The sequence below is a fragment of the Pteronotus mesoamericanus genome, unplaced genomic scaffold (assembly GCF_021234165.1).
Source record: "Pteronotus mesoamericanus isolate MK-2021 breed Mesoamerican mustached bat unplaced genomic scaffold, CSHL_Meso_final contig_20, whole genome shotgun sequence".
In the NCBI taxonomy this organism is placed as follows: Eukaryota; Metazoa; Chordata; class Mammalia; order Chiroptera; family Mormoopidae; genus Pteronotus; species Pteronotus mesoamericanus.
Window position 1 is genome coordinate 44,926,046 of NW_026555085.1, and position 23,956 is coordinate 44,950,001.

Genomic DNA, 23,956 nt, shown 5'->3' on the forward strand with positions numbered 1-23,956 from the left:
TGCACCACCCAGGAAACCTTACGGGCCAGCACACCCAGTGGATAGCTACAGATCACGTCAGCATGCCACCACTCTACCCTTGCACATGTTATCCATGGAGGGTAGATATTGGTGGTAAGTGGTCATAGCCAATCCTTGCAGCTAACTGGCCTGGGTAAATCCCTCCCATTGACTTGCCAACAGCAGCCAATGCTCAACTACAAGAGGAGGGTGTACTCAGCCCACATGAAGGGTGCACCTCAAGTACCCAGTTTGGGTGATAGCAGCAGCTGTGTCAATGGACCCTACAGGACACTTACTACATTAGGCTATGCTATCAAGACAGGGAGTCAAAGCAGCTATACTTAATACATAGAAACAAACATAGGGAGGAGACAAAGAAACATGGCCCAAGGAAAGAATAGATCAAAACTCCAGGAAAAAAGCTAAATGAAATGGAGATAAGCCATCTCTCAGATGCAGAGTTCAAAACACTGGTTATCAGGATTCTCAAGGAACGTAGTGAGAATCTTAACAGCATAAAATGATCCAGTCAAAAAATGAAAGATATACTAATTGAAATAAAGAACAATTTACATGGAAGCAACAGTAGAGCAGATGAAGCTGATAATCAAATAAATAACTTAGGACATAAGGAAGCAAAAAGCAACCAATCAGAACAAGAAGAAGAAAAGAGAATCCAAAAAACAAAGATAGTGTAAACAGCCTGTGGGACAACTTTAAGCAATCCAACATTCACTTCATAAGGGTGCCAGAAGGAAAAGAGAAAGAATAAGAAACTGGAAAAATGTTTGAAAAACTAATGAAAGAATACTCCCCTAATTTGCTGAAGGAAACAGACATGCAAGTCCAGGAAGCACTGGAATCCCAAACAAGATGGACACAAAAGGTCCACCCCAAGACACATGATAATTAAAATGCTAAAGGTTAAAGATAAAGAGATGGGAGGGTGTGTGTGGGAGAATGGGTGAGAGGTGAGGGGGATTAAGAAATACAAATAGGTTGTTACAGAATAGCCATGAGAATGTAAAGTACAATATAGGAAAGGGAGTAGCCAAAGAACTTATATGCATGACCCACGGACACAAACAAGGGAGGGGGACTGCCTGACAGAGTAGGGGTGCTAGCTGGAGGGTGGAAAAGGGGGGAAAATCAGGACAACTGTAATAGCATAATCAATAAAATATAATTTAAAAAATAAAAGGGAAAATAGAGAAAAAAAAGACTATGAAAAAGAAAAAAATTATGAAAGTAACGAAAAATAAAAAGTGGAATTCGTCTCAGCAGAGTTTAGTGTTTGCCTGGGTTCTCCCTTTGTCTATTGCTCTGATGTTATCTGAGGCTAGTTTAAGCCAACATCAGGTACTGTCCATGTCTAGCCCTTGGCAGCCCATTCGAAGCTACAAGTGTAGCTGATCCATAGTTTGTAGCTGATGCCTCCAGACTTGGCTTCTCCCAGGACTGGCCAAGCTGCTCTGCAAAGCTGGGTTTTATCAGCACTGGATCCAGAGATGTGTCAGCAAACATCCCAAGTCACCACAGGATCTGCCTTTGCCTGTCTCTGACTGCTGACTTGCTGTCTATCTTAAACTAGTTGGAGACCCAGCTGTTACTAAGAGGGCTTCTGTCAGAATCAGGGGGGATAGGACTCCTGGATCTCCCATGGCAGATGCCTTTCAGACTTCAGGAAAGATGGTGGGTGTGTGCCCCTGCCCCTAAGCCACTACTCTGAGTCTGTCCAGGTTTATTTCCCTGGACTCAGCAGGGCCAGGCCCCTAGTAGGCAAATGAGTGGGGTCTCCATAGCCAAATTTTGGGTCTACTGGAAACTGGAAGGGTGTTGGCTCTCCCCTGGGGGAAGAGCCAGTCTGTTTTCTTGGAAAGTATATGGAATGACTGTGCCCAACAGCCTGTTCATATACCACCTGAGTCTCTGTATGTTCCTGTCTCCTCAACAGGAATTAAGATGCAGGATGGGGAAAAAGAAAAAAGAAAAGGAAAAAAGCCTACATAAAATAAAACAAAAAACTAAACAAACCACAAAAAAGGGAGAAAAAAGATGTAGGGTGGAAGGAGCAGGACTGCACAGAGAGGGTGGGGTGAGCAATATCCCATAGGATATCGCTTTCCTCCAGGGAAAAAAGGTAATCGCTATTCTCCAGGGAGGCGCTTGCTCTTCTCAAGCAAGATGGCTGCTGCGAAATGCAGGTATATCCTGGCACAGAAAACACCATGGCTGCTCCCTCATTTCTTTCCCCATTGCCTCCTACTCCAAACTCTCCTTGCACTACTACAATGCACAACATCCTCCTTTCACTAGGGTTCAAGGTGAATGGTTACGAACACAAAACCTGTGCTTTGGCCCCTTTAAAAATTAGTGGGGCGGGGGGGGGGGGGAAATAGTTGCTTTGTCTCCATCCAAGTCTTGTGTCTCCCAGCAGAGAAAAGCTCCACGGCCTTTCACCACTGGATACTACAAAGTCATCTGATCCCAGCACTGGTGCTCTGTGCTTGGGAGCCTGGTTTGTGGACCCATGTTCCCTCTTTTCAAGGGGAAGCTCCCACTGCCACGCTGCTGCCTCAGCCTATGGCCCCTGTGAACAGAACAAGGCCCTTTAATGACCTCACCCTTCCTGCCAGTCTCATGGTGTTTTTTGCCCATCCTTGGTTAAAAGTCTCATTTTTGGGAAGTCTTCAGTTTATTTCAGGTGACTATTTCCCTCTTCAGTTTTATTTACAGTTTGGTTTTGGGAAAGGGTACATGATATATCCTCCTACTCTGCCACCATCTTGTGATTCTCCCCCAAAGTCTATGTGTTAATCACCTTATCGCCCATATTCAAAGTCATTAAAAGGCAATACGAGGATTTGGGATCAATAAAGGATTTGTTAAACAAATGAAAAGTACAAATAAGGCAGTAGTTCTCTTTATCGAACTCACTAATTCGTAGGGAACACAATCATAAACACATAATTTCAAATATACTATGGTACATGCTTTAATATATGATCTAATAGGAGTACAAAGGAGGAAATATTCAATTGTTCTTGGGGAATCAGGGAAGGGTTCATGTGGGGACATTTCAAGAAGAATATCATGTTCTAAAATCTAGAGATATAAAAGAGCATGCTGGGTGTAATGTGCATATAAATCAACTCGGGATCCTATTAAAATGCAAATTATGATTTGGTTGGTATAGGATAAAGCCTGAGATTCTGTACTTTTAAGAAACTCCCAGGTAATGCTGATGTAAATGACCCACACATCACAGTTTGAGTAGCAAGCTTTTAGGACATCTGTGAACAACTCTGTATGCCTGGACCATATGGTTGGAAAAGGATAGGATCAGGATATGAAGTAAAAGCCTAACCAAAATATGGTAAATGGCTTAACAGAAACCATTCGGGCCTTAGCAAGCAGTAACTTAGTGCTCAAGAATTTGAAAAATTAGATTAGCACCATGAAACAATAATAACTAATAGAAGAATGGGGACTATAAAAGGAGTTTCAAATAAGATAAAGAAGAGGAAAAATAACAAGTGAGTATATTCAATTATTTTAAACCATTGTAACTATGAAGTTATACATGGATCACACTGAAGAATATTTACTTACAAAGTCATCTTCACCTTCAGCTAAACCATAATTAGGCAACATTGCTCCCTCCATGGTGGTGCTTTTGAAAACTCCTTTAATTTTGCTACCTATTCTGCTGATTCCAAATGATTCTCCTCTTTTCTGTGTGCTCCTAAGTATTAAACAAAAATGTATCAATCGCAAGTCAATTATCTCAACAGTCTAGTTTACTGTACATAATGAAGAAAAATAGTTGTGAAGTTAAAAGCTAATATAACCTTTGGGATTTCTCAGTCATAAGCTGGTAAAACATCTCAAAGCAAAAGATTTAAATGGAGGCAATACGTAAATGGGACAATATTTATTAACAAACATTTGAAATTTACCTATTTTATTTTAAAACATTAACTAAAATGCTTTAGAGCCCCCTAGTGGTACATAGTTATTATTGCATACATGTTTTGAAAGATTTTTTAAAATGTGGCAAGACAAAGTTCAAAGTGGCATATCCATTTACACTGTACTGCTAGATCTGGCTGGTATGGCTCAGTGGATTGAGCGCTGGCCTGAGAACCAAAAGGTCACCAGTTCAATTCCCAGTCAGGGCACATGCCTCAGCTGCGGGGCCAAGTCCCCAATGGGGATGTGTAAGAGGCAACCAATTGGTATATCTCTCACACATCAATGTTTCTCTCCCTCTCATTTTCCCTCCCTTCCCTTTTCTCTAGAAATAAATAAATTAAAGATTGTTTTTAAAAAATAGATAAATAAACTGTATTGCTAAAATAAGATAGTGTAAAAGAAAAATACATAAAACTAGGACCTTCTCAGTACTCATTTTCAGATAGAATTGAACAAAAAAAATTCTGTCCTCTATGACTGAAAGTTTTTAAGCAAAATACAACTTTATAATCAAAAGAAAAGTGCAGTATAAAATATATCTTATTTAACTTCAAAGTAATAAAAAGAAAAGAACGCCAAAGGACAGGGTTAGTACTGAGTATAAGAATAAAACCAAATGTAGCCTAAGAAAGCACATTGCTCTGTCATGTACTAATATTAACCATAATAAACCAATATGTATTGGTTTTACAATTGTTTTCAAAAGTAAATTTCTAAAAGCAGAAATAGCTAGAAAGCAACTACAAAAAAGCCAAATTCCATCCATTACAGCCTACTCCATGTTTCAATAAATAAAAACATAACTTCTATCCAATTTAAAAGTCATATTCACTATGTACTACTGTCCTTACAACAGATACCCAAATAAAAATGACTATTTTAAAATCCAAAAAGTTTTTTTTGAATGCTTAATGACCAGCAATAATTTCTACAAGCAAAATTTACTAAAATAATGCAACAATTACAGAAATAGAAGTAAACTGATCAAGTCTCAGCTACCCCAGGTATATAATAATATGCGCATGTTATACATGTCCAAGGAGCAAATCAACTCATTTTAAAACTGGAAAAACTCTAATAATAAATTAAGTGTTAAATAATAAAAAGGGTACTTAAACTAGATTATTTCATTTAAACAAGCATGCAATTAGTGTTTCTAAAAGCCCAGAACTGTAAACACAATTCTCTCTGATAGAAATGTTTCCAAAAACAAATATGAAAATGTTGACAAAATATTAAAATCTGAACATCTAGAATTTAGATAGATTACTAGTCTCTAGAACCTAGACAGATTATAAAACAATTGGACTTTTTGAAATATGACCTATTTCTAAAATATCTCTCTTGTGATTATGCCAAGAAATACAGATTGTCCTTCTTGCTTTTAAAAAATTTTTTTAAACAAATAATTCTAAAAGTAATTTGGCAAAATCAGTAACAAAAAATACGAGTCAATGACCTTGAAAAGTTAGGTTCTGGCTTTATCATTTTATTTTTATACTGACATTTTTATGTTAGGATGACATAGGACATATTGCTATCTCAAACAGGGGATATCTATAATCAAAGTAGAGGTTAATTTTTTAAATAGCACAGTGTTTCATTACTTTCCATTTTAGTTGTACTTAGGTTAGTTTGGGTGTACTTTCTGGACTTAAACAAATAACATACAGAAAAGAATCACATGCTGTCTCAAAACTTACCGAAAATCATCCAAACTTAGGCTACCTCTGCAATAACAGATAGGTGAAATTATATAAGGAGAGAGAGAAAGCCCAGATATTAAACAAGTTTCACTGTAGAACACAAAATAAAATTTAAAAGCTTTAAAAGTTACAGGTAGACAACATTCATCTATGCAAAGGGAAGGAATTCTTATGACTAACCTGATTAAGGAAAAAAAAAGTATAAGGGGCTGCTTTGGGGAAGTTTGGGAGTATGAATTCTAGATCATTAAAAGGAAGTTGTTAAAAACACAGTATGTCAAAAAATAATTGTGTATTTTTTGCCCTCATTTAGGCATACCACTTGTTCGACCCAGTGGAAAGTATGAGGGACTACCAAAAACTTGGCATAGAAAGCAAACCTGTATTTTCCAGCATGGAAATCACTGTATTAAATAAAATTATGCAGGCTTTACACAATTTTAGTTTGCATATTAAAAAATATGTTTTAATCTAAAAAGCAAAGTTAACAAAAGGTCTCTATTTTTTAAGTTGAGTTCTGAGTATGGAATGAAACAATATGCATTAAAATCTTACTTTTAAGATACAATTAAATAGAATGTTGACAAAATATATGAATAAATATTTTACATATTTTAAGTCATTTAACAGCAAATTAGCAATGCTAAAATAAATTTTTCAATGAAAGAATATAAACAAAGTCTTTTATTTATTCTATATAGTCATTAATGAGTCATTAAGCAGAGTCCTGATAAGACTGATAGTTAATATTAGATTCAGGTCAATAACAAGAAAAATTTACTTTATTTTAAAAGAACATAATCATTACTCATAAAGAAAAGAATCTATTTTTTTCCTGTTTATTTTCTACGTTAAAGCCAACAAAACTACTGCATTAATATGTTGGAGACAACTAGGTGTTCTCAAAGTGGCAAGGAAAGCTTTCCATCTATGAAGTTAGGAACCTGACTTAGATTTAGGTACTCTGTGGGCTTACAAGATCAAAGAACCACTTCAGCTTAAATGGTCCTATACTGGAACTTCACTAAGCTTAATATCCTAGTATGGAGTCCAAACATCCTGAGTCTATAAACGGGGAAAAATTTTACCAGCTTCTCAAGTGATGCTAAGAAATTTGATAAAAGGTTTGAAAAAGTATTCAAATGAAAGAAGAGACACATAGATTGGGTAAAGAATGTTATTTTAAAAAGCATGGATGGAATTTCTGTTAAATGAAGTCAATATTTCATGGCTGTAATATATAAATTTTAGGATAAAAAGTGATGATATTTTTACAAAGAAGCAAAAAGATATTTTCCACCACTTAGAGAAGTTATTACATGTATTCTACTTATACTGAGGCATTATGTAAGAATAAATACTCATTTTAAAAATTTAGTATTTCTACAACCCTTGGTTTTATGCCAAAAAAGGCAATACACATATTCTCCCCATGGCTAAGATTTTCACATTTTTCTTTGTACTATCTATCTATAAAGTGACTCCACTTTCTATCAACTTTCTCTTTGTACCTCATTTCCAATTTATTTATATATTTATTACATCCTTGCTCAAACTGGAAGGCGCTGACCAATGTGAATATCATATAGATTTATGGATTTGATATCAGTGTCAATTTTGTACGTATTAAAATTTAAGTACAAATCAAGACATTATTTAGTTTATAAAGAGATAAAGCTCCTCTCTTCTGTTACCTTTCTTTAGGTCATTTACCTTCACACGTATACATTTCTAGAGAGCCAGAAGGGAAAGGCAGAAAAATCCCTCGTACTCTATGAAATAAAGTACTCACTGGGGTGGAGGGAGGAACTGTCTAAAACTGAGTTATCTTTGGATTTCATGTGTTCAGTCCATAGTCTCCAATAAAGAAGGTAATCAAACACTAATATATATTAACTGTGAGATTAACAAGGCAATGGTCTGTATCTTGTTAATAAAAGTCTTGTAAAGAATTTCAAGCATTGTGTTACAGTATGTAGTATAGCCCTACAGTTCCTTAGTAAAATGTCTTGTCTATTTATACAGCAATAGAACCACATACTCACAGAAAAATAGCTAATAAAGACAATGATGCTATCACAGAAGGATTAGCATCAGTAAGTACAAAAAGAAAACATACATATGGTTAAGTATACTTACCTGTTGAATTTTGAATTGCGCGTTGGTGATTCTGCACCTCTTAAAAGTTGTCTGAAATACTTCCAAAATAATTGTGATTTATTAAACTAATATTTAATACTGAAACATGTTACCTTAACATACTACTTTCCAGTTTCAAGAAAATGTTATTTAAATCAAATGAATAAAACCACAAACAGAGTAAGGATTAAAATAATTGCATTTGATTTCCACAGGTCTATAAATAATGTATATACAAAAATGAGGTTTCTATTTCAACAAAGTACCACCAAGCTACTCATGCATTTGGCAAAGGAGGTAGACCAATTTGGTCACAAGCTACCTAGTCTTTCTCATACACACACACATACAAAACCATGGTTTTGGCATTGGGAATCATTTCCACAAATTAATGTTTAATCTCCATCAAGTTATACAGAAAAGGGGAATTCAGTTTCCTAATTAATCATGTTTATTTTTGTTATTGAATTACTCATCTAACTCTATCAAAGCCACTATTAAGTTTCACAGAAAAATCCTCAAACAAGATTAATATTTTGACTTACCTCATCACTGTGGCAGAACATAGGAGTAAACACATTCTCCAACAGAGAAAGTACATGTTCATATGCTTCAAAAAGACATCTCATAGTTTGAAGTTTCACAACATCTATATATGGGCCTTCAGCAACTATTTTTAAAACATTACATTGTAGAAATTGTTTATAAATAGCATATACATTATATATTAGTTTAAAATTGATGACAGTGAAATAGCATACAAACATGTATAATAGAAAATCCACTATAAGGTATAGAAATCACACTAGAATGAGAAACTAGAACAACCAAACTCTAGTTCTGGCATGTATTAGTTATGCGAACTATGAGTAAGTTTCTTCATCAAAGCTTTCGTCTACTTAGTAAAGTAAGGTTATGGATGCCTGTGTATCTCAACTGATGCAATAATAAATAAGATACAAGAGAAAACTCTGAAAACTGTAAAAAGCTGTAGAATGCATTCTCATCATCATCTTTGACTTACTTTTTTGAATCTCTTCTACAATGAAGGGATCAAAGCGAATTTTGTCAATACTTTCATCCAAACAATATGTTTTATAAATCTTCTGTAACTCCTCATGAAGAGACAGCATTTCATCATTTGATAACTCTGGTCGCAAAATTCTATCATTGAATTCCTCTAGCAAATTAGAAAAGAGCATAAAAAAATTAATTATTTAAATATACAACTTTCATGGAAACTTCATGTTCCCAGTCTAATTGTAATCAATATTAAAAGCAGCAATTATAAACAAACAGTTCATCACTTTTAAGTTTTTTAAAAGACTCAATTGGATGGGACAATGACAGTAACATAATCAATAAAATTAATTTTTAAAAAGACTTAATTGAAAGTACAATCACTACTCAAGATGAAAGAAAAACTCAAATATTTTACAGACTATTATAGAATACACATACTTCTGGCCAAGATGAAGGTGTAGGTATATACGCTTTGGCTCCTCACACAAACCAAAAGAAGAACAACAAATTTAAAAACAAAAAATAACCAGAACTGCCAGAAAATTGAACTGTATGGAAGCCCAACAACCAAGGAGCTAAAGAAGAAATATTTATCCAGACTTGTAGGAGGGGTGAAGACAGGCAGCCGGGGTGGAGGGGACACCCAGCAAAGCGGTGGCTGGCGGACTAGATGGGTGAGGCAGTGGCTGGAGACTGGGCGGTCCCACATTTGCGTGCGGATAAACCAGGAGGAACCATTGGGAAGTGAGACAGACCATGCAATCCCGGGTTCCAGTGTGGGAAAAGAAAGCCTCAAAACCTCTAGCTATAAAAATCTGTGAGGGTTGAAGCAGTGGGAGAAACTCCCAGCCTCACGGTAGAAGTCTTTGGAGAGACCCACAGGGTCCTAGAACCTACACAAACCCACCCACCCAGGAATCAGCACTAGAAGGGCCCAATTTGCTTGCGGGGAGTGAGGGAAGTGACTGAAAGCCAGCCAAGAGTTGAGCAACCTGCACTGTTCCCTCTCAGACCCCTTACCCACAGACCATGTCACAACACAGTGACCTGGGTTGCCCTGCCCTGGAGAATACCTAAGGCTCTGTCCCTTATAACCTAAGAGGTGCACCCAGAAAGAAATATGGTGCAAATGGAAGAACAGATCAAAGCTCCAAAAATAGAACTAAGCGATGAAGAGATAGCCAACATATCAGATGCACAGTTCAAAATACTGTGATAATCAGGACGCTCACAGAAATGGTTCAGTATGGTTGCAGAGTGGAGAAAAAAGTGAAGGCTATGCAAAGTGAAATAAAGAAAAATATACAGGGAACTAACAGTAAAGTGAAGAAACCAGGACTCAAATCAACAACTTGGAACAAAAGGAAGAAATAAACATTCAATCAGAACAGAATGTTTAAATTCAAAAATATGAGGAGAGGATTAGGAACCTCTGGAACAACTTTAAAAGTTCCAATATCTGAATCATAGGGGTACCAGAAGGAGAAGAGGAAGAGCAAGAAACTGAAAATGTATTTAAAAAAATAAAGGAGAACTTTCCCAATCTGGCCAAGGAAATAGACTTCCAGGAGATCCAGGAAGCTCAGAGAGTCCCAAAGAAGTCGGACCCAAGGAACACACACCAAGGCACATCATAATTAAGTTACCGAAGATTAAAGATAAAGAGAGAATCTTAAAAGCAGCAAGAGAAAAGGATACAGTTACCTACAAAGGAGTTCCCATGAGACTATCAGCTGCTTTCTCAAAGAAACCTTGCAGGCAAGGAAGGGCTGGAAGGAAGTATCCAAAGTCATGAAAAACAAGGACCTACATTCAATATTACTCTATCCAGCAAAGCTATCATTTAGAATGGAAGAGCAGATAAAGTGCTTCCCAGATAGGTAAAGTTAAAGGAGTTCATCATCACAAAGCCCTCATATTATATAATGGTAAAAGGACTTAGCTCTAAGAAAAAGAAGATCAAAACTCTGAACAGTAAAATGACAACAAACAGAACTATCAACAACTAACCTAAAAAAAACAAAAACAAAAAAAAAAAACAAAGTAAGCAAACAACTAAAACAGGAACAGAATCCCAGAAATGGAGATCACATGGACAGAGATCAGTGGGGATGTGGGAGGAGGGAATGGGGGAAAAGGTACAGAGAATAAGAAGCATAACTGGTAGGTACAAAATAGATGGGGAGGTTAAGAATAGTATTGGAAATGGAGAAGCCAAAGAACTTACATGTACAACCCATGGACATGAATTAAGGGGTGGGGGGAAGGGGTGTACCAGGGAGAGGGATAAAGGGGGTAAAAAGAATGGGACAACTGTAATAGTGTAATCAATAAAATACACTTAAAAAAAAGATAAATAGCCCTGGCTGGTGCGGCTCAGTGGATTGAGTTCCGCCCTGCGAACTAAAGGGCTGCTGGTTCGATTTCCAGTCAGGGCACATGCCTGGGTTGCAGGCCAGGTCTCCAGTACAGGGTGTGCCAGAGGCAACCACACATTGCTGTTTTTCTCCCTCTCTTTCACCCTCCCTTCCCCTCTCTCTAAAAATAAATAAAAAAATGTTTTTTAAAAAGATAAAATACTGATGAATAGAAAAAATACATGAAAAAAATTAACAAAAGGGAGAAGTATCAAATCAATTTAAAAAATCAGAAAGAATACAGATTATTTGAACACAATCCATCAATTTAACTTAACTGATATTTATAGAATGCTACCCAACATAGCAAAATAGATGTTCTTTTCACATGCACATGGAACATTCCTTAAGACAGGCCATATGAATGGCCCATAAGACAAATTTTAATAAATTTCAAATGACTAAAGCCACAGAGAATATGTTGTCTAAATCAGAACAACATTCAATTAGAAATTAATCACAGCAAGATACCTCAAAATCGACAAATCTTTGTAAATTTAACAATACACTTGAAAATAAACCAAGGGTCAAAGAATAAACCACAGAAGAATCTGAATGTACTGCTAACTGAATGACAATAAAAAAGTACAACTTATAAAATATGTTGGAATTCAGCTAAAAACAATCTATAGAGAGGAATTTATAATTTAAATGCCTATATTAAGGAAGAAGGCAGGCAGTACAAATTAATCATCAGTGTTTTACCTTAAACCAGAAAAAGGACTGCAAACTAAACTCAAGGTTAGTAAAAGAAATAATAAAAATAAAATCAGGAAATCAGCAAATCAAAAATATTTATAAATTTGATAAATCCCTAACAATAAAGATTAAGGAAAAATACAAATTACCAATGAAGAGGGGACCTCACAACAGCTCCATAACAAAGGAAAATTAGGAATAACTTGGTGACAATAAAATACGTTACTGAGATGCACCTAAAGACATTTTAAAAATTCACTATCCACTCATGATAAAAATTCTCATCAAATCACCAACAGAAGGACCCTTTCTCAATCTGAGGAAGGATAATCTATAAAAAAAAACCTAGACTAATATCATACTTAATGGTACAACACCAAATGATTTCTCCCCAAGTTCAAAAACAAAGCAAGGATGTCAGCTCTCACCACTTCAATTAAACATTATAGTGATGGTCCCAGCCACTGCAATAGGCATGAAAAAGAAAGAAAAGGCATGAACATTATAAAGGAAAACGTATAACTGTGTATTTTCAGATGACATGATTGTGTATATAGAAAGTCCTAAGGAGATCTACGAAAAAGCCACTAGAACAAATAAATGACTTTAGCTATGTCACACGACACCAAGTTAATATGCAAGAATATTTCTATATATTAGCAACAATTTGAAAAATCATTTTAAATATTTCATGCACAACCAAACATATAAAGACCTAAAGGAAAACTATTAAAACATTATAAAGAGAAATTTAGTAAGACTTGAGTGAATGAAAAAATATAACAAGTTCACGCACTGGAAACCTAAATACTGTTGATATGTCATTACTCTCCAAGCGGATCTACAGATTCAATGCAATCCAATCAAAAAATCCAAGCAGGCTTTGTGTGGGTATGCATGCATGTGTGCACGTGGAAATTGGCAATCTGATTCTAAAACTCATACAGAAATGCCAAGAACCTAAAATAGCCAAAACAATCTTTAAAAAGAATGAAGTATGAGGCCTTAGACCACCTGATTTCAAGACTTAGTATACACTCTAATCAAGACTGTGGGATTGGCTAAAGAACACCAGACAAATGGGTAATAGAAAGAAACACAATCCAGAAATATAGCTACACATATTAGCTACACATATATGGTCAAACAATTTGACAAAGATACCAAAGTAATTCAAGATGGGAAAGAAATATCTCTTTAAAACAAGGACATTGGGAAAAATAGACATCCATATCAAGGAAAGAAATGAACCTCTACCCCTACCAACTCAAAAATTATTTCAAGAGAGATCACAAACCCACATGTAAAAAATAAAACTATAATCCATCTACAGAAAATGAAAAACTATCTTGACTTAAGGTAGGCAACGATTTATAATAGAAGTCTTAGAAAGCACTAAGCATAAAATTGAAAATAGATACAATAAATTTCATCAAAATTGAAATATTCTGCTCATCAAAATACACTATTCAGAAAATGAAGAGACAAGCCATAGTCTGTAAGAAAATATTCATAATCCCTGTATCTGACAAAAGACTTGTATCTATAATATGTAAAGAACTCCTATAATTTAATGACCAAAAGCAAAACAATTCAATAAAAGATATAAAAAGGACTTAAACAATTTCATAAAAAATATCTGTATGGTCAGTAAGCATTATGATAAAGTTTTCAACACCAGTAGTCACTAGACAAATGCTAATTAAAAGCATGAGATACCACTATACACCCACCTAACTGGCAAAAATTAAAGACATAAACACCACCAAATTTTGTTAAAGATGTAGAGAAACCAGAACTTTCACACATAGCTAAGGGGAATAAAATAGTACAACCATTTTGAAAAACAATATGGAAGTTTCTTATAAAATTAAACATACATTTATCCTGTGACCCAGCAATTCTACTTCCAGTTATTAAATATGTGCCCAGCAGAAAGCCTTGTACAGGAATATTAATAGAAACTTTATTCATAATAGCCCATTAGTGGAAGCAGTCCAGATATCCATCTACAAGGAGAATGGATAAAGAAACTGGCATACTCATGGAAAAGACTACTTAGCAATAAAATAGAGCAAACTACTTATCTAAACAACGACATGGATCAATCTTAAAAGCCTTACCCCGAATCAATAAAGGCACAAAAAGTGCATACTATATGATTCCATTTACATAAGAAATTATATAGGCAAAACTAATCTGTGGTTAGAGAAATGAGGCCAGTGATTGCTTTGGAAGGACTAGTAGCAGTGGTGGATCATTTAAGAAGGGCTCTAAAGGAACTTTCCAGGGGAATGAAAATGACCTATATCTTGATAAAGGTATAGGTTATTCAGGGATACGGATTCATCAAAACTGATCAAACTGTTCATTTAAGTGCTGCAAGTTTCATATGTAATTTATACTTAAATTTTTTAACTGGCATTTTAAAAAGAAATTAAATACATTAATTTATGGCCCATAATGTGTCTCATAAATCTAATGCAAGATGTTATAAACTTAAAATCAAAATGAAACACCTTTATATTTGATTATTTTATCAAAATATGTAATCCTTAATGAAAACTATTACAAAGTACTATTCATACAGGCTAATGACTAAGTATAATATTTTCATTATACTTAACCTTGAATAGTTTTTTCCTCCTAATAGAATTTGGTTGAAGTAAGTTATAGATTATGTCCCAATCCAGAAAGAGTGGACATTTGAAAGACAATTCATACGTGCTCTTAGAATATCTAGAAAATAAATTTAGTGCAATGATAGATGACAACTACAACATCAGAACTGATCTAAATATTGAAATATATTTAAATTTTTTAAATTTTATTTATTGATTTTTATAGAGGGAAAGGAAGACTGAGAAAAAGACATTTGTTATTCCACTTATTTATACATTCGTTGGTTGCTTTTCTTTTGTATGTGCCCTGACCTGAGATGAAACCCGCAACCTTGGCATAGTGGGACTACGAGCTGACCAACTGAGCTACCCAGCCTGGGCCTATTTAAAATTTTTTAAAATAACTTTAATAAAGTACACAGGTAAGCCTCACCCACAGTCAGACAAATCTGCAACACATGCACTGCTCCTTCTTGTTTCAGAAAGTTCATAAAACGAAATAAGAGATCTTGCTGCTGTCTGATTTGCTTCAACTCTAACTTCAGTACCTAGATACAGCATGGGAGGAAGAGTAAGTTAAGGATATACAAATACATGATAAAATTGTTTATATCAGAAGTAATATAAGCTATTGTTGAAAATACTTACAGATGGCTTTTTATTTCTCGGTTCTGCAAATTTTTGCAAGAATGGAACCAAAGGAGAAGGTGGTTCAGTTGCTTTTTCAGGCTTTAAAGAAAGAGAATTAATTCATTCATTAAAATTGTCATTGATATGACAGATAGGAATTAAAATTCAATGCCATGAGAAGTGTTTTCTAGTATGTTAAATACTCACTGGACTATCAACTATGAAGATGATAATCAAATGATTCACAGTATCCTAATAAAAAATCATAAACACGGGTCAGAATAATTCCGTTACTATATTCTGTCCAGATTTCTCATAGTTTTTATCATACTATGAAAGTTTTTAGAAAATTAAGAAACAAACAGAGCAATGGCAAAGCATGTGCACTTATGTAATACAGAGGAACTTTTTAAAAATCTATGATGCATAATTCCACCTTTTATGAAAATGGACAAAGAAAAGTTAATCTGACTTTGACATTTAAAACGTTTATAAAATACTCCTGTTTCTTCAAAATCTTACTGGATCAAACCCAAAAGCAATTCAAGTGTCTTACAAGAAATGGATGAATAAATAAATGTTTTATATACTTACAATAAAATATTATTCAGCCTTGAAAAGGAAGGAAATTTTGATACATGCTACAGCATGGATGAACTTCAAGGACATTATACTAAGTGAAATAAGTAATCAAAAAAGACAAACACTGTACGATTCCACTTATATGACGTATATGGAGTAGTCAAATTCATAGAGACAGGAAGTAGACAGGGGGTTGCCAGGGGCTGGAGGAAGGGAGGAATGAAAAATTGTTTAATGGGTATAAAGTTTCAGTTTTGTAAGATGAGAAGAGTTGTAGAGATGAATATTAGTGATGGTTGCTCAAATTTATGAATTAATACCACTTCTGTATATATGAAAACACTTAAGATGATAAATTTTAACCACAATTAAAGAAAAAAAATTTAAGTCTTACTGGATCAGCTAGAAAATCCAAAGAAGGAAGGAACACCGAACCAGAGAGGATCTCTCTTAAAAGTAAGGTCAGGGATCTGAAAAAAAAAACAACAATGGTATATATATTTATTGATTTACATCAGTTTTTACCTGTAAATTTTGTTAAAATGCAAACTATGATACAGCAGGTCTGAAATGTGTCCCAAGGTTCTACATTTCTTACAGGCTCCCAAGTAATGCTCAAGCTACTGGTTCAAAGACCACATTTGCAGTCCTTAATAGGTTAAAAGAGAATACTACTTAAGAGAAAAAAGGCATTTCCTTAGCAGGAAGAACTTAGGTGAGCATTAAAAAACACTTCCCACTTTGGTATAGTTCAAATGTTTAACATATTTTTAAAGTAATGTTTAAAACTAATGTTTGATAGTATAATCAATTTATAGTTATAATGTTTAGATTAATATAAATTAATTTGTTTAAAATTAAAATATTTTAATTAAAACACTGGAATAAATTTTTTAATTTTTTAAAATAAAAATTTTAAATAAAGTAATATTAAAGTACTGGTTTCTTCTCCAAGGATTATTAGGGTAAGAGCAATGAGGTAACTTTATGGAATAATCTAAACATGCTCCTGTCAAAACAAAGGAAAAAGGACCAAATGACAACTAACTCCTCTCCCCAGGTGGATACCTTAAAACCTAAATTTGTCTGTATCATTTGTTAAAACTGAGACATAATGACAGTGAGTCATAATGTACACATCTTTAAAAAGGAACACCAATCGCAGACATTTCTCATAGCAATATTTTTTCTGCTATATTGCCTCAGGCAAGGGAAATAAAAGAAAAAAAACCAAAGGGGACTATATTAAAAAGTTTTTGCATAGCAAAGGAAACCAATGAAATGAAAAACAACCTACTGAATGTGAGAACATAATCACCATCATCTAATAAGGGGTTAATATCTAAAATTAAAGAACTTGTAAAACTCAACACCAAAAAAAAAAAAAGAAAACCAACTGAAAAATGGACAAAGGACCTAAATAGACACCTCTCCAAAGAGGACATACAAAAAGATGCTCAAATAGCACTAACTATCAGGGAAATGCAAATTAAAACCATAATGAGATATCACTTCACTCCTATCAAAATGGCTATCATCAATAAATCGACAAACAAGTGTCAAGGATGTGGAGAGAAGGGAACCCTCACGCACCATTGGTGAGAATGCAGACTGGTGCAGCTGCTGTGGAAAGCAGTGTAGAGTTACCTCAAAAAATTAAAAATGGAACTACCTTATAACCCAGCAATGCTACTTCTGGGAATATATCAGAAGAAACCCAAAACACTAATTTAAAAGAATATATGCACACTTATGTTCACTGCAGCATTATTTACAATAGCCAAGATTTGGAAGCAGCACAGGTGCCCATCAGTAGATGAGTGGATAAAAAATCTGTTGTGCATTTACACAATGGAATACTTCTTAGCTGTAGAAGAGAAGGAAATCTTACCCTTTGCAACAGCACCAATGCATCTGGAGAGAATTGTGCTAAGTGAAATAAGCCAGTCAGAGAAAGACAAGTATCATATGATTTCACTCATATGTGGAATCTAATGAACTAAATAAACTAACAAACAAAATAGAAACAGATTCAGAGAGAACACACTGAGAGCTGTCAGAGGGGAAGGGTGTTGGGGCTAGGTGAAATAGGTGAAGGGATTAAGCAAAAAATATATAAATAAAAAATATAAAGAAAGAATTCATAGACCCAGACGTGATTACCAGAGCAAAAGTGGAGTAGGGGGAGGTGAAAGAGAGTATAGGGGGAATAAATGGTGATGGAAGGAAGCTTGACCTGGGGTGGGAACACACAATACAATATACAGATGATGTATTATAAAACTGTACACCTAAAACCTATGTAATTTTATTAACCAATGTTATCCCAATAAATTTAATAAAAAATAAAATAAGTAAAAATAAAAAAATAAAATGAAACACCAAGAAAGTAACAAAGTGTAATGATCTTAAGTAAGGAAAGAAATTTTAGCCCTGGCCAGGTAGTTCAGTTGGTAACAGCATCATTCTGATATGCCAAGGTTGCAGGTTCAATACCTAGTCAGGGCACATACAAGAGTCAACCAATGAATGCATAAATAGGTGGAGCAACAAATTGATGTTTCTTTCTTTTTTCTTTCTTTCTTCCTTCTTTCCTTCCTTCCTTCCTTTCTCCCTTCCTTCCTTCTTTCCTTCCTTTCTTTCCTTCCTTCTTTCTTTCTCTCTCTCCCTGCCTTCCTCTCTCTCTAAAATCAATAAATAAATTTTTAAATATTTTAAGAAAATTAATTTTATTCATATTTATCTGATTTCCCAAGATCAACTTCCAAAAGAAAAAAGAAAAAGAAACTCTAACCAATACTACATATCATGAATACTCAGCACCTAAATGGCATTTTAAGACCTCAAGTTTTAGTGTACTGCTACTATGATCAAGAATAGCAATATTCATATGGCATGGTATGCAAATACTGTTCTGACATTTTCCAATCTATTAATACCTGCAGTCTGTTGCTTTAGGAGGCAAAACATAAGGAAAAAGTAGTTCAGTAAGTTTCCTTAAATAGTGTAATTCATCTCTTCGACTCCTCAAGGCCACATGAAGCTCTGGGCCATATTCTTCTAAAGCAGCTTGCTGTAAAAACTCTGTATTTTCCACTATAAATATAAATAAAAATAAATATCAAAAAAAGTTAAAGAACATTAAATAACGTTAGCCATTTCTACTAACAAAGAGAAAATCATTTAATGTAGTAATTTTTTTCCTAGTCCTCCTTTCATTCCATTATGTATTCTACTGGGAAACTCTACACAAACAGAATATAAAAGAATAATTTTTCTCTTTTTGGAAGTTTTAAAATTTTGCAATAAAAAATGCTTTTCCCCTTGGCAAACAAGAATTTGAACTGATGTCACTTCTATACAAATGATAGTAACCAAACAAATGTTCTTTTAAAGTAAAAAAAACTAAAAACATCTTCTAGCATACACAAAACTTTTGTTATCAAATGTATATCCTTTGCAAATACAAAAAAAAAAAAAAACCCTTCTTAAAATTCTTATCTCTTCTTTTATACCAGAATCAATTCAGTTAACTCTTTTAAGCAACTACAATAAAGAAAACAGCTTCCTTGATTAAATTCTGTAACTTATGCCCAGAATATAAGAACAGAAGAGGTACAGAGGAACTGTGTAAGGTGGAATCCATAAACATACAGATTACTTAATACTGATACTAACTTATGATAAAAGTTATATTAACAGAAAAGTTTTCTTAAAAGGTCCAGCACTAAACTAATACTTCAGAACTTACAGGTAATAATATTGCTACTCCTTTTTACAGCCCTCACAAGCCTAAGAGAAAAACAAGTCATGCTTTCCCCAACCTGCATTTCATGCCAACTTTTAAAATCACAGAGTCTGTGAAGAAATCTTAACCTTAATTCAAAAGCATTTATTTTTGACTATTTATTCCTATTTTTAATGAAAAAGATTGCAAGCACATTTACTTAAAAAGCCAACACACACATTCTAATAATGTGAGTACTAAGGAGATAGATGACGCAGAACTGGCAAAGAAGGACATAGTTTTTACAAGACATGCATTTTATTTTATAATTATGCAAATATTTGCAAGCATTTTCTCCCAAGAATTTGGGGTGCTGGTCTTTTTAAAATTTATGTTATGAGCAGGACTTAAAATAAGAAGACTAAGCTATGTTTTAGAAACATGGGATAGACTAACAGCCTAAAGAGGGGAGGGTGAAGGGAATAGTCACAGAACATATGCATGACCCATGGTCATGGACAACTAACAATGAGGGGGTTGAGTGAGGGAATGGGGGACAAGATGGGTGCAGGGGGGCAAAGAGGGAAAAACTGGTACAACTGTAATAGCATAAACAACAAAATACTTAAAAGGTAAAAATAATTTAAAAATAAAATAAGGAGACTAACCTATGCTAAATCTCAGCTCAACTTCTTTACTGATATGATCTTGAACAAATGCTATATAATAATCCCTTTGAGCCTCAGTTTCCACATCAATAGTTATTAAATACTATGAACGCTGAAAAGCTGTCATTCAAAAATGTGTAAGTAATTATAATACCTGATGTGATTAAGCATTAACACATAATATACAAATTAAATCACTAGATTGGAATTTATTCAACCTGTGCCATACATGAAAGATTTTTGCAGTCCTAGGTAATGAGAGCATAAAGGAATCAGGCAAAAGATAAAAAGAACATAGAGGGGGAAAGAAACCTTAACTAGGAATATAAGCAAAATGTAAATGCTAGAAAACAGGGCATAGATTAATCCCCACTATTCACCAGTATATCTACTGCCTAATCAGTCAGCAGTTTTCATACCACAAAAAGAAAAGCCCCTAGGATCTTTGACAAAGAGATACCTTCAGGATGAAAGACTGAATCCTGCATAATTATTGAATTTAAATTAAATCAATGTTAAATATATACATGCACACACATATACATATTATTTTTTTTTAATATTTTATTTACTTATTTATTTTTAGAGACAAGAGAAGGGAAGGAGGGAGAGAAGCATCAATCTATGGGCTGCCTCTCACGCGCCCCCAGCTAGGGACCTGGCCTGCAACCCAGGCATGTGCCCTGACTGGGAATCAAATCAAGGACCCCTTGGTTCACAGGCCGGCACTTGATCCACTGAGCAACACCAGCCAGGGCTATTCATTATTTCTAAGGGCTATGGAAGTAGGTACATAGATAGAAAACATCAATACAGGATGGGGTACAGTAGGTTCACAGTTGTGAGTATGTGAAACTAGGAGTTTATTTTTGTAGTATTATTTACTATTGTATTATTTGCCACAAGAATTGTAAGCCTATTGGGTTGGCCAGAAAGTCCATTAGATGTTTTGGCTCTGCTAGTGCTTAGTTGTCTTCAACTTCATTCTAAACAATTTTGTTAGATTGTATTGTGACAGCTGTCGTATCAGTGTGCATTTAAAAAAAAACTTATCAAAATTGGTGAATTTTTGTGTAGCCATTTTAATATTGAAAATGGAAGGAAACCCACAACATTTTAGGCATATTATGCTTTATTATCTCAAAAAAGGTAAAAACACAATTGAAACAGAAAAGAAGATTTGTGCAGTGTATGGAGAAGGTGTTGTGACTGATCAGATGTGTCTAAACTGATTTGCAAAGTTTCTTGGTACTGTTGACATTTTGGCCAAATAATTCTTTGCTGCAAGACTGTCTTATGCATTGGAAAATGTATAGCAGCACCTCTGGCCTCTGCTCACTAGAAGCCAATAGCAGGAGATAGCCGGCGTATTAAAAAAATCCAAACTAAAATGAAAAATATGTCTTTTGTTATACGGGAAAAAAGTATCAGACTTTTTGGACAACCCAATACTTTCATCTCACCTTGTGTAATCTCTACTCTCAAGAGGCAGATTAAGGAGAGAACACCAAGACAGGATGAAGATGAATGAAGAAGATATGAACTTTAAATTATTTCCTGAGTTATACACAACTATGGGGTGAAAGAATTTAGAGAATGAATTCATGCATTAAAGAAATGAAAAATCAAAAATCTGAAAACGATTTTTGTAATTTTTATCAAATTTACTGTCATATTTAGAATGTCAGGACCTTTAGATAAAATAACAGTCCTTAAGAATTTTAGCAATTACAATGTTACTAATAGATCCAATCTAGATTTAATGGTGGTTTTTAAAATTGATGACCATTTTTTACATGAATAGCAGCACATTTGCAACACCTATCTTGCAAAGACTCAACAATAAATTTCAGTCAAACTGGTCTATCTATAAAGAGAAAACATTACTCCCATAAAAACAATATAATTTGGGGGTTTTATTAAACTTAACCGATTCAGCTAAAAATAAGATGAGCCCATTTACTTGTAGTCTAAGTTCTAAGTATTTGTCTTTAAAACAAAATAAAAACTATATTTAAAAAACTTCTCATACAAAAACCTACAACAAATGTTTATAGCTTTGTTCAGAATTGCCAAAATTTGGAAGCCACCAAAATGTACTTCAATAGATGAATGAAAAAATAAAATGTGGTACATCTATATAATAGAACATGACCAATAAAGAGAAATGAGCTATTAAGTCATGAAAAGACATGAAGGAACCTTAAATGCATATTTCTAAATGAAAGAAGTGAGTCTGAAAAGCCTACCATATGATTCCAACTATATAACATTCTGGAAAAGGCAAAATTGTAGAGACAATAGAAAGATCAGTGGTTACCAGGAGTTCATGAAGAAAGGAGGGAGAGATGAATAGGTGAAACACAAGGAATGTTTAGGACAGTAAAACTATTCAGTATGATATAATGGTGGATAGATAGCATTATGCATTTATCAAAAGCCATAGAATATACAATAAAAAGTGCAAACCCTAATGAAAACTATAGACTTCAGTTAATAATAATGTGTCATTAGTATATCAATTGTAATAAATGTACCAACTAATGTAAGATATTAATAATAGGGGGATGGAGGGAATATATGGAATCTCTCTATTCTTTCTGCTCAATTTTGCTATAAACTTAAAACTTCTCTAGCCCTGGCTGGGTGGCTGGCTCAGTTGGCTGGGCACCATCCCATACACCAAAAGCTTGCAGGTTTGATTCCCAGTCAGGGCACATACCTAGGTTGCGGGTTTGATCCTCAGTCATGGGGCATATGGGAGGCAACCAATTGATACTTCTCTCTCACATCAATGTTTCTCTCTCTCTCTCTCTCCCCCCACCCCCTCCCTCTCTCTCCCCCACCCCTCTCTCATCAATAAGCATATCCTCAGGTGAGGATTTAAAAAAATACTTCTCTAGGAAATATAATTTACTAATAAAAAAATCACTTTTCCTATATTCTTTAACAGTAAAGTAACCTTAATAGAATGGCTACAACAATGTTACTATCTTCTTCTGATGTGTTTTGCCAGTAACAAGACAATGATATTAAAAGTTAACTTTTTTAATTTAACAATTTAGACATATTCAAACTATTCCACTTTTTAACTATGTTGAAGTAAAACTATTTTTACTTTTATAACATTATAAGATGAACACAGAAAAAATGTTTAAATATATAATTTGAAATGTTTCTCATACTTGAGGAATGATTCATACCAAAGAATAAACTAATAATTTAATTTCAACTCTGCCTTGTACATAATTTTCCCAAAGGTATTCTGATTACGTGCATTGATATTATGAAGGAGGAAAAATTGGTTTCATGCTCAAATTATTTTAAGATGGGCAGAATTAAAATTAAAGCTATTTCTTTGCTGCAGAACTACTCAGAGATTTTGGCATGCTAGTACTTACTGAGAATTTCCAGAAGGGGAATATAATATGCATTAATTTATAGAAAACATGACCATGAAACCTCTTCTACATGGTCATCTTACATAGAATAGTATTCTGGCACTGGCTGGTGTGGCTCAGCAGACTGAGTGCCAGCCTGCAAACCAAAAGGTCACTAATTTGATTCCCGGTCAGGACACATGCCTGGTTTGCAGCCTGGCCCCCGAGCTGGGGGCATTTGAGAACAACTGATCGATGTATCTCTCACACATCAATGTTTCTCTCCCTGTCTTTCTCCTTCCTTTCATCTCTCTCTAAAAATAAATAAAGTCTTTAAAAAATTTTTTGAAAAATAAAAAGAATAGTATTCTCCAGAAAACACTGAC

The 23,956-nt window shown here is 34.3% G+C and overlaps 1 protein-coding gene across 3 annotated transcripts in view; it reads right to left on the reverse strand.

The window, feature by feature from the left end:
* Positions 1-23,956, reverse strand: part of SNX14 (sorting nexin 14) — an 84,470-nt gene that overhangs the window by 28,615 nt on the left and 31,899 nt on the right. The window contains exons 8-17 of one of the 3 annotated variants that reach the window (XM_054569676.1): positions 18,735-18,891; positions 16,190-16,265; positions 15,421-15,465; positions 15,232-15,312; positions 15,017-15,131; positions 8,848-9,003; positions 8,369-8,493; positions 7,824-7,882; positions 5,682-5,708; positions 3,616-3,748 (exon numbers count right to left, since the gene is read on the reverse strand). In XM_054569676.1, coding sequence (XP_054425651.1) covers positions 3,616-3,748; positions 5,682-5,708; positions 7,824-7,882; positions 8,369-8,493; positions 8,848-9,003; positions 15,017-15,131; positions 15,232-15,312; positions 15,421-15,465; positions 16,190-16,265; positions 18,735-18,891 — 974 coding nt within the window. Of the gene's footprint in view, positions 1-3,615; positions 3,749-5,681; positions 5,709-7,823; positions 7,883-8,368; positions 8,494-8,847; positions 9,004-15,016; positions 15,132-15,231; positions 15,313-15,420; positions 15,466-16,189; positions 16,266-18,734; positions 18,892-23,956 lie in introns of those variants that run through there. The other 2 variants (XM_054569677.1, XM_054569678.1) reach the window with 2 other exon arrangements.